Source organism: Dermochelys coriacea, chromosome 17, assembly GCF_009764565.3.
Source record: "Dermochelys coriacea isolate rDerCor1 chromosome 17, rDerCor1.pri.v4, whole genome shotgun sequence".
NCBI lineage: Eukaryota > Metazoa > Chordata > Testudines > Dermochelyidae > Dermochelys > Dermochelys coriacea.
In genome coordinates, this window is record NC_050084.1 from 2,587,145 (window position 1) to 2,599,049 (window position 11,905).

Here is an 11,905-nt window from a genome sequence, read left to right on the forward strand (position 1 = left end):
AAGGGTTGAGGTTTACTTTAAGTATCTAAAACTGGGTTTTAGCCTGCTGCCCAAGACAAGACTTTTTGACTTGCAAAGAATAACTTTACCTTCTATGTACACATCCGTCATAGATATTGTAATGCTCTTCTCTGCAATGACCAGCTTAGTTAAGCAGGGGGCAGATAAGTGTGCCTGCAGAGTCAAGTATGGCTTAGCGACTTTTCAGTTGTCAGGCCTTCACCTGCAGCACTTGGTTGTCTTGGAAACTAGCAAAAAGTAACACTGGGGCTGATCGCTGCCTGATCTCAGCCTGCAGCTGAAGGCCTCCTTCAGTCACAACAAACCACATCCTGGTGCTGCAGACTTCTCCTTTCCATCTCACTTCCAGAAGAGTGCAATGCTTGCAAAAGGTGGTAGTTCAGCAGTGTTGGACACTAAAGTCCTCCACAGAATGGGTCTGGAATGAGTTACAGCGATGCAATCTCCACCAAATGCATCCGATGAAGTGAGCTGTAGCTCACAAAAGCTTATGCTCAAATACATTTGTTAGTCTCTAAGGTGCCACAAGTACTCCTTTTCTTTTTGCGAATACAGACTAACACGGCTGCTACTCTGAAACCTGGTATTTTCTTGTAGATCTGGAAAGTAAACAAAAATTGCAAAAGCCTGATCTACAACCAGGTTTTTATCCCACCATCATAGTCCTGCTTTGTTTACCAGACCCTGCCGCTTGAAGATGCTGAAGGTCTGGGGTATGTTGAGTCTGGCTCTCACCTATTGTCTCTGAAAGATTTAGTATGAAAAAGAGCTGTGCACACATTTGAAAGGTTTTAGAACTCCCACTTTCTCCTCTGTCCCTCATCTCAGAATGAAGTGATGCCAGTTACCTGGGAGATTTCTAGGACTGGCACATGTTAAAGAAAAAAAAAATGGCTTTATCAGCATATCTTGATAAGAACTAGTGATTGCTCATGTAACTGATTAATGCAACTCCAGAGATAGACTGCCACTCTGATAAATACTGCAGAGGAGAGAAGAGGTTTTTAAAAGGTAGTAATAAATGTGATCAGTTTAAAGAGTTGTTTGCAGTGTTGTTGCAGCCACTTTGGGCTAAGAGGTCAATCAATTAGTGTTTTGCCTAGCAATTATATTGCTAAGACTACTACTAATGAAAGCCCTGAAAGCACTATTAAAATAAAGAAAACAGAGAAAGGTTTTATTTAGTTTCTTAAATTATTGAGGTAAATATTTCCTGTATGTTCTACCAGCAAGGAACTTGAAGACAGAAAATGACAAAGGTTTCCAAACATATTTGCAGGGTTCTGCTTCCCACTTTAGCTAACCTCCTGGGATCAAGAGGGAAGCTGACTGGTTTAAGGTTTTGTTGTTTTAAGTTGTGAATTTTATAACAATGAAAACAGCATCTCCTCTTTCTGGGTCAGTTGTCTTCCCTACCCTTAGGGAAACAATATGCTCTCTTACTGGAAAGGAGTCCAGGCTTGATTGCCTGCCCAGATCCTTCACTTCTCAAGAAAGGGTCAGACAGGATTATTTTGCTTTTCCTCTGTGGAGCCGTCCTTCAAAAAAAAAATTAATGAAAGAGTTACTAAAAGCCAATGAGTAGAGACAGTTCTATAGTAATTGTTTCAGAAGATGGCAGCATCCTGCAACATTAGGGCCACTTTCCTTTGTTCACCTCATCATGTTAACGGGGATCTCCCAGTAAGCTTTTCGGTAAGGTCCCCTCTAACATTCTCCAGAGCCTTAAACTGTAAATCCAATGCAGAGACTTTTACACCAGGTATATATGGTATCAACTACGTTCTCACTACCAGATCAAACACACACCCCAGACTTCTGTTCTGCATGATATCAACAAGTTTTCCTCCAATATTTTAGGTTAGTGTATATGGAGATAGAAGCAATAGAATTGATAAGACCACCATGGAAGGGGAAAGTAGTAAATAACTGGACACAATTGGTCAAAGCAGATTTAGAGCCTAATCAACTGGGCTTTCACATTTCCATCTCGTGCACCAAAACTTCAGATCAACTGGACACATCTAAGAAAATTGTACCTCCCCCTGCACCCAAAAAAAATAAAAAAGCTGATATTAACTATGAGGCGCTAGAGATCAGAGCAAGCCCAAGTCCTGGAACTTTTAGAGAACAATAGAAGACTGTTGGCACAACAGCAGGTGCACAATGCCTCAACATCTCTCCTGAGACAACAGCACTTAGGAGATGGTATAAAAGGGAGAAGGGTGACAATCTGGTTCTTGTTCAGATAGGAAGGAAACTATTTTTAATTTAATAATGGTGCCTACATACTGTGGACTCTGGCACGTTTGAAACGCTTACATACACTAACCATCAAGGATCAACTCTATGCAGTGCATTTCATGTGTGGTAGTGAAGAATTCTGTGTTTATGGAATTAACAGATACACAATTAAATCAGGACAAGTCTTTTTTGAATGATCAGTTTCTGTGTGACACAGGAGAAAACAGGAAGATTAGGAGACAGATTCAGAGAAATCTCATTTAGCACTTAACTGTCAGCAAAAGTTAATTTGCTGTGGACATATACTGCACCGTCAGATATACCATCTGGATTTTACCATCTGGAAAAGACTTGTGCTGCTTTCCAACACTCCTCCACAGCCAGACTTTGCCATGCAAACTTCCAGCTCTTCGTTTTATAAGTGAAGTCTTGGAAAGCATGGGTTGAGCCACTACCACAATTTTTGAAGACAGAGTGGGAGAGAGGATTTTTTCCATGGGAGGAAAAGGTTGCTTGGAACCAAACACACAGGAGCAGTTCATAGATTTCCATTTGTCTCAGACTAGTCGGAGAGTAGACGAGCCAGTGAATTGTGCAAAAACTCACTCCACCTTTAACAAATCCTGAAGAGTCCTCCAGCTCAAATCTTCATTATGTCTTGGAACAAGGCTTGATTGAACCTTGACAAATTGCAAGCCATCTGGCTGAGTTATTGGGAACAGACTAGGGCAAGGTTGTGGAAGACATACAGCAAAGCAGAATGTGGCAGTGCTTTCTCTGGCATTGTCCAAATTCAGACAGCAGGTTTCCATACAGCCTGCTGGATCTGCCTGCACACGAGTCCAGCTGATGTCAGTTTACATATTATTCCACTGAAATGAGGCCACTGGGGGGTGGAGTGGGGAAGCAAGAAGAACTTTGCAAAGCCAGGTTCCCAGGATCCTCTTTGACAGACATTCGCAACTAGGGAGTCTCCAGGAAGGAAGGATACCACGGGCCTGGATCCTTTAAATCTCCCTACTAGGGATCTGGTCCCAAGCTTCTCTCACTCCTACAGCTAAATGTGCTAGAGCAATGGACAAGGTTTTTCCTCTCGCTGTAGGAACTCTACCTCCCTGAGTGACAACAGCTAGAACTTTGGAAGCATTCTTTGATTGCCTTAATTGTGTCTACACCAGGCAATAGGTCAGCTTAGCTATGACACTCAAGAGCGGGGGGCCAACCTGTGGCTCCAGAGTCACATGTGGCTCTTCAGAAGTTAATATGCAGCTCCTTGTACAGGCACCGGGGCTGGAGCTGGAGGCTCCAATTCTCCAATGTGCCAGGGGGTGTTCACTGCTCAACCCCTGGCTCTGCCACAGGTCCTGCCCGACTCCAACCCTCCCCTGAGCCTGCCATGCCCTCGTTCCTCCTCCTGCACACCACAGAACAGCTGATCGGGAAGCATGGGGAGGGAGGGGGAGGCGCCGATCGGTGGGGCTGCCGGTGGGTGGGAAGTGCTGGGAATGGGGTGGGGGAGCTGAAGGGGGGCTGCTGATGTATTCCTGTGGCTCTTTGGCCATGTACATTGGTAAATTCTGGCTCCTTCTCAAGCTCAGGTTGGCCACCCCTGCTCCAGAGTGTGGATCTTCCACATTGAGCTAAGTTTTAAGTGTAAGCGAGGCCTAATTCTATTCCTGTAAGCACTGTTACAAGCTGTAGGTTATAAACAGAGAAGCCTCCAAAGCAAGTATTTGAGACTAGATCTGCATTCACTTTTAGGTTTACATGTAAAATGTTTGCAGCATCGCAATTTTTTGCGATGTGAGGCAGCAAGCGCCACACATACCATGTCCCCACAAACACAGTTCCAGAGGAGCGTGGGGATTCAGATAGGGAGAAGAGGAACAGTATTTGCTGTAGTTAAGGGAAAAACACACTGATAAAAAAACATCTTTTACTCTTAAAACATGAGCTAGGCTTTTGCCGAAAAAAGCCAACACCGAATATTCCACAACAGAAACTGGAAATCTTTACAAGGTTCAAATCCTTCAGCTCTAAAGCATCGGCTGCTGTGTTAATGAAGGTATTCACTCTCTAACTCCCACAATAATCACGTACTCCACTTTGATGAAATCGCCGCTGGACCCATACTCTGCCCATAAGACACTTCTGCTCATTCCAGCTACTGCTTCTGGTAGAAAGAATGGAAATGTTTTGTAGGATGCAGCACAGAGGTCTCTCTTTTTTGATAAAAGTGCCAGCATAGTCAAAAGCCAAACTACAACTGGAAACTCAGACAATTAAGAGATCATGGTTTATAAGTAGCCAGGTGAAATACTGCAGATCTAACACAACCTGGTCAAACCACAGTATGAAACACTCCTCTACAATGCAATAAATATTTGCGAGGTGCTCAAATTCTATGGCAATGAGGACAAAAATCTAGAAATAAAACCATCCAATTTCAAACTGATTTGAATCATTTATTCCCCTGAATCCAGGGAAGCCAATTATAATACTTTTGCAGCACACAATGCAGAAATCCCCTGTGGTTCAAGGACATTGACACTGCACTATTTGAACCTCCTCTTCTTGTCTAGGAAGTCTACTTCTAACAGAAGAGCATCAAGCAATTTATAAGGGACTCTGTCCTCAAAGTCTTTTAGTGACCTAGAAATGAAATTCGTTCCTCCATTTGGTCACCCTTGAAGCATACACAAGTGTAACACTTTCTCCTTACTCCCAGTTTGAGATGGCAAAGCAGCAGTCTGAAAATTTTTATGTCAAGACATGAGAACATCAACCTACATGTCAGACCTCTACACTCTCTGGAGGACTAATTTATCAGATTTAAACTTGACCCCATCCCCATGTTACCTAGAGAAGGAACAAAAAGTTGGGGTTTACATTTAACTCTAGATGATTGGTATAATGTGTTGGTGTCCACACAGAAAATATCCATATGTAGCAAAAACAAAAAACCTAACAGTTCGATTAGTCTATTAGAACATTACAGCAGCCAATCTTATTTATTGTAGAAAATTATCAACCTATGATCCTGTGCACACAGAGAAAGGATTAAAGCATGGTTTGACCAGACATCTTGCTAAATTAAGCAGAAGTTTTTCCACAAAATTGCAGGCCCTGATCTTACAAGGGACTCTATAAACAGACTCCTGCAGTTATGCAGAACCCTGTTGAAATCAACAGGGCTCTCCCGAGGCAGAGGGGACCTCCCATACAGAGTCAATTTCAGGATAAAGACCTTAAGGAGGATTAACAAGGCGATAGACTTGCTAGAAGCACAAGCCTTCAGCATTTCATTTGGGACCATCTCCTGAAATTTTCGGGCCATCTCACCAGGAAATTTTCAGTCCAACCTTCTCACACAGTACCTAATGGCAATGAACTGTAAAGGTCAATGGAATTCTGACAAGAGCTAGATATCTAGCCAAACGACAGTCTCCACTACAGTGTGACTTGGGAATTCTCATGGCACTCAATGGACAAAGTTTGGAGACTTAACTCCAGTAACTATTTAAGCTTGGTGGCATATCTAATATATTGAAACCAAATGCTATATTTTGCTTAACACTGAAGAAAGTTTAGCAGCAGATATGCAGATGAGCTGAAATAGCATATATTTTTTCTAAAGTGCCTTTCATCCTAAAAGATCACAAAGGACTTTTACAATTTTATATTAGTAGTAGTAGTAGTAATAATAATTATAAACATGCTTCAACCACCGGTGAAATGCAGAAGGCATTTGAAGAGTTCACAAAAACCCCATTACAACTGTTTAGGGCAGAAAGTGAAAAATACCATTTCCACTTGAGACTGCAAGGCGAGTTTTAGGTAGGCAGAAAGTAATTACTAAAGTTAAAGTTTGGTCAGGACACTAGAGCCCACACACTTACTCTTGACAGGTTTCAGAGTAGCAGCCGTGTTAGTCTGTATTCGCAAAAAGAAAAGGAGTACTTGTGGCACCTTAGAGACTAACAAATTTATTGGAGCATAAGCTTTCGTGACCTACATCTCACTTCATCGGATGCAACTGAAACAAAAACGAAAGCTTATGCTCCAATAAATTTGTTAGTCTCTAAGGTGCCACAAGTACTCCTTTTCTTTTTACACTTACTCTTGTGAAGAGTACCATAGATTTACGGTGACTAGTTTAGCAGGTTACATCTCAATTTTATTAGAATGAGGAAAGGGTGCTAGTACTGCTAAATATGCTAAAGGTGGTATTCTCTGTACACACACACAGCATTCGTGCATCCACACTCTCTTTCCTAACTGTTCACAGTGATCCAAATCCAAAGCAACTTTTTTGGTAACCTAGAAGGGAAACAGGCTGGTTAGCTGCACCAAACAGGGCAGCTTTGCAAAGTGATCATCACGACAAGTTTAAATGGAGAAGGAGCTATTTGAGACTAGGCATCAGTTGGGATGTATGAATTACATTAAAAAAAAAAATCAGTCTTGTCACCAATACAAGAGTTCCTACCCTAAAGAGGCATTAAGCTAACTGTTGAAGTGTTTTACACATGGAGGAAGTGAGGAGCAGCTAAGCATAGACTGTTACCCCATGCATGGTTGTGAAAACATCATATGATGAAATAACAGAGTTAATCAATATTTATAGCAAAGTAACACAAGTGGAGTTAATCTGCATTGCTAATAAAACAGGCATGTCTTAGCAAGACAGGAAAAACAAACAAACATAGGTGTTAATACCCTTGTATCCAAAATAACGTTTGATGTGATATTATCAAACAGTTAATCCACAATTTAGATCAAAAGAGATTTTACCCAACCCAAGAAATATTTTCAGAGTGGTTTTTATTTTAGCCAAAACAACTGGGATTTCAACATTCCCCTGAAGCATTTGCAACCTAAACATAAATGTGAGTGTGATAATACATAAGACTTCCAAAGTGAAGCCAACCGGAAACTGAATATAAATGAAGTGAAAACAACTTGGCAGTTTTCATTGCCATCCTCAGTTAACTGCTAGTAACAAACTATATCAATTGTAAGTAGTAATTTAGATGCTTCACTTTCAGTTGCTCCCCGCTTTTTAAACAAAACATGATTTTGAGTATGACAGCATCCCTTTCATAACCTGCCACACTCCCTGATTTGGGATTAATTTTTGGTAGTTTTAAAGACCCTTTTAATGAGAGCTTTCACTGCCACAGAGAGATTTAAAATCTTCCTGTTTTAAAGACTGTTTCAGTTTGATATAGACTTTTGAAAATTACATGCAGCACTGAGTAGGAAAATCTAGTCGCTTTTTCTGAAAGAAAGCTCATGCATGGAAGATGCCTAAAGGCAAATACCAGGTTAAATCATTTTTAGAATACAGTTCTGTAGGGGAGGAATTTAACATGGTCAGTTATTAGAATCCCAGTTTCCTTTTAACCAATGATTTTTACATTTCTTGCACAATGGAAGTGAAGACCAGCCAGTTTATTTATAGTCCATTTCACTTTCTGGTGGTTCTCATTCATCTTTACACCCTGAACTGTGTTGGGTGACAAACACGACAGGGCAGCATTTAAACCCAGAAACAAATGGTTTCCATTGAAACTTCATTTCACTGCAAACATTTTACCTCTGAAGTTGGGTAAAACATTCCATCCATAAGATCCATATTTTTAAGACTCCCCAGACCTGATCAGCTTGCTTTCAATAAATTAAAAGCCAACCACCACCAAACAGAAACCCACACACTCTCTAGAGACATGGCCCAGGAGAGAACCCCCTTCCCCAGGCTATTTCTTTGCAGCAGAGCAATAAAGATGGGCCAGAACCAGATTGGGAAGCGGTATATAAGTGACCTAGACATGGATTCATTTAATCGTTTTGCAAGCACACTATAAGAAAAGCAGTACTTGTGGCACCTTAGAGACTAACAAATTTATTAGAGCATAAGCTTTCGTGAGCTATAGCTCACTTGCTTATGCTCTAATAAATTTGTTAGTCTCTAAGGTGCCACAAGTACTGCTTTTCTTTTTGCGAATACAGACTAACACGGCTGCTACTCTGAAACCAAGTACACTATAAAAGCCATAAAAAGAAAAGGAGTACCCGTGGCACCTTAGAGACTAACAAATTTATTAGAGCATAAGCTTTCGTGAGCTACAGCTCACTTCATCGGATGCATCGGATGAAGTGAGCTGTAGCTCACGAAAGCTTATGCTCTAATAAATTTGTTAGTCTCTAAGGTGCCACGGGTACTCCTTTTCTTTTTGCGAATACAGACTAACACGGCTGCTACTCTGAAACCTATAAAAGCCATAATGACATTTTTGCACAAGGCAAGGGGGAAAAAAGCAAGAGCGATCCTGCTTACCCCCTCCCCGCTGCCCAGGAGGGGTCCCCAGGCTCGGTGCCTGCCCGGAGCCTGCAGCCAGCCTGAGCATCCCTGGGGCTGCCCTGCTCGCGCCCAGCTGTCAGGCCCGGGAGAAAGGGGGGGTGGGGGGGAAGAGAAGGAGCAAGCACGGCGCGCGCATGCGCGCGCACACCGGCCGGACCCTATGTGGCAGCCAACTGTCTTTCCCTCCCCTCAGCGAGGGAGCGCCGGCCGGGCGGGGAGACTCACCGAGGCGCAGGGGCTGGAGGTGGCGCTGGGGGTAGGCGAGCGCTGCACCGTTACCAGAGCCATCGAGGAGCGGCGGGGGGCCCCGTCCGGCCGCGGGAGGGGGGCTTACTCCATGGCGGAGCTCCGGAGGCGGGCGGGGCGAGAGGCGGCGGCGCCGCAGTGACCGCCGGGGACAGCAGCTCAGCCCCCGCCAACGGCCCCTGGCCGACTGAGCGAGGCGCGGCGGGGCTGGGCCGGCCGGGCACAATGAGGCGCCAACGCGCATGCGCCACCTGTCAGCCCAGCCGCGCCCCCGCCCTGCTGCGGCAGCCGTTAACCCCTGCTCTGCTGGCCCCTAGCGAAACCCACCTCCTCGCTGCTGGGGCTGCTGCCGAGCCCCTTCCTGCTCCACTCCCTTCGGGAAACGGGCGCAGGACTGGGCTCGTCGGGGCTCGGCCCTTCCCTTCCCCGGCTTGAAAGGATTCCCAAGAGGAACCCAGCAGGGTGCATCACTAGGGCAGCTACCCTCAAAGTGTTCAAAAATCATGCCTCCAAAATCATGAGATCGGTTTACAATGATGAGATTTAAATAATAATGAATAGCTGCTGGGTGATTTTTATTTACCTTCTGGTTTTTGAGTCTTTAGGGAGCACTGGGATGACGATGCTGCTGCTTCTCCTTGTTCTTTTTTGAGGGGGGAAATGAAAGTTGAGGTGGAACCCCATGGTTCCCGGAGCTGTGGCTTTAAGAACAATTTCCTGTGATACTCATGATAAAATCACTAGAGTTGGCAACACAGATGATATATTTGTAATTCCCCAACATTCCAGCCATCCTCTACAGAAAACAGCATCCAATCCCCTTTTGGGATTCTCTGGAAGATTCCCTGACTAAATCCATGGAGGCCTAGATACCTAGAAAGTGATGGGTCTATGATGTGCGCACACAAATTTAAGCCATAAAATGCCCCCAGAGTTCAAAGTGTTGAAGTCTGGGAGCAGGGATGAGGGCGAGAGGGGGTGAGAGCTGGACAGCAATACGGTTGTGTTAACAGCTTGAGCAAAACGTATTTGTTTTGAGGGTTCAGCAATTTGGGTCATGTCCGGGTGCCATTAATGGGAGTTTTGCCATTGAAGTTAATGGGATGAAGAATCAGCCTTTTGTAGGCATCTAATGAGACTATTAATTGTGATTACCAGAGACCATAATACATATCAAACAGAAACTCTTCTTCTTCAACAGCTTGCATTAACCCATCAATTCCTCTTAGGCACTCAGTGCATTTCACTCTCATCTCCTCCTTCAGGTTGACAGAACTATCACGGAAGCTTTGGGCCCTTTAAATCTAAGCACAAGAAAAGCCCTCAGTGCTAGTTCTTTGGTCTATCCCCCACTGTCCTGCAGTCAAAATAATTATCAGGCAGGCTCTGCAAACTGTACGGCAGTTATACTTTACAACGGTACAAAAGTTAAGCTCACTAATGAGCATTTGCCTCCTAGTGGATGAAGGAGGATGAAAAACGGACTTGTTAAAATAAAACTGAGTTTAGAAAGGTTTCAGAGTAGCAGCCGTGTTAGTCTGTATTCGCAAAAAGAAAAGGAGTACTTGTGGCACTGAATTTAGCCGTATAGAGTGGAAATCTGTCAACTTCATATTAGTCTCTAAGGTGCCACAAGTACTCCTTTTCTTTTTGCGAATACAGACTAACACGGCTGCTACTCTGAAACCTGTCATTATGCAAGGCACTGAATTTAGCCGTATAGAGTGGAAATCTGTCAACTTCATATTTAAATTGTTAGTCTCTAAGGTGCCACAAGTACTCCTTTTCTTTTTGAGTTTAGAAAGTGATTTTTGTGGGAATGCTTCACACAGGGCTATGCAGAAAGTGAGAACTTTGAACATATAGAATCCACAAAAATTTACCTGTTTGAGGGATCAGATTAGAAGGGGAAAATAAGCAAAGAAACATACATAAAGCAAGTCAAGAGACATGGTGGGTGAGATATCTTATTGGACTACCTTCTGTCTCTCTGATATCCTGGGACCAACAACTGCCTACATAAAGAAAGTGTCATTCAACTGCTTGTAACAACCATCAGATTATTATTTAGAAACATAGTTTTTATGGAAAGCATGTTAGTACTGCTACGTGATTTATAGTAGAGTGGTCAGGAAAATTACTTCCAGCCCCTTTATAAGCAATCCTCCCCCTCACTCTAAATATTCCATAGCTTCCCAACCAAAAGGTGTTTCCTAATTCTAACATTTTCTTTACTTTGGCCTTGGTTTCTTCTCTTTTGGCTGCTGGGATTCGGTAGGGTCTCAATGTTACCTTGGCTCTGGGGATCGTGCGGATATGGTGATAGGTCTCAATCGTCCACCCTAGTTTTGTAGAGAACACATCTCGGTTGCGATTATTCATGTTGGCTGCCTCGATCTTTTGGATCGGCGTCAAGTTGGATGATATCCTCACTTGCTTGTGTAAGTTATCCTCCTGGGGAAGGGTCTCCTGCATGACTAAGCATGCCTCTCGAGCATGCCAAGGTTTTAGAAGATTGATGTAGTAAATTTGCTCCGATTTCCGGCGGCCTGGCTGCCGCACCTTATAGTTCACCTCTCCCACGGCTTCGATTATTTCGTAGGGTCCCTGCCACTGGGCCAACAGTTTACTTTCTGCTGTGGGCACCAGTACCATCACCCGATCCCCTGGTTGGAACCGTCGAAGCTTCACTTGGTGGTTATAATGGGTTCATTGGGTCTCCTGTGCTCTCTCCAAGTGTTCCCGTACAATGGGCATAACTCGGGCTATCCGATCTCTCATCTGCAGTACATGCTCAACTATGTTCCTTCCGGGATTTGGCTCCTCTTCCCAGGCTTCTCTGGCTATATCCAATATGCCGCAAGGGTGGCGCCCATATAGTAGTTTGAATGGAGAGAAACCCATGGAGGCTTGCAGAACCTCCCAGATGGTGAACATGAGGTAAGGCAATAGGGTATCCCAATCTTTCCCATCCCGGCTCATCACTTTCCTGATCATGGCCTTGAGGGTCCTATTGAACCTTTCCACAAG

The 11,905-nt window shown here is 43.8% G+C and overlaps 1 protein-coding gene across 3 annotated transcripts in view; it reads right to left on the bottom strand.

Moving 5' to 3' along the window:
• SSH2 (slingshot protein phosphatase 2) overlaps positions 1-9,078 on the bottom strand; it is a 139,779-nt gene extending 130,701 nt beyond the window's left edge. For 2 of the 3 annotated variants that reach the window (XM_038375316.2, XM_043499237.1), the window contains exon 1: positions 8,855-9,078. In XM_038375316.2, the coding sequence (XP_038231244.1) occupies positions 8,855-8,917 (63 nt within the window). In that variant the 5' untranslated portion in view covers positions 8,918-9,078. The remainder of the gene's footprint in view (positions 1-8,854) is intronic. The other variant, XM_038375321.2, reaches the window with a different exon arrangement.
• Between the last annotated feature and the right edge of the window lie 2,827 nt (positions 9,079-11,905).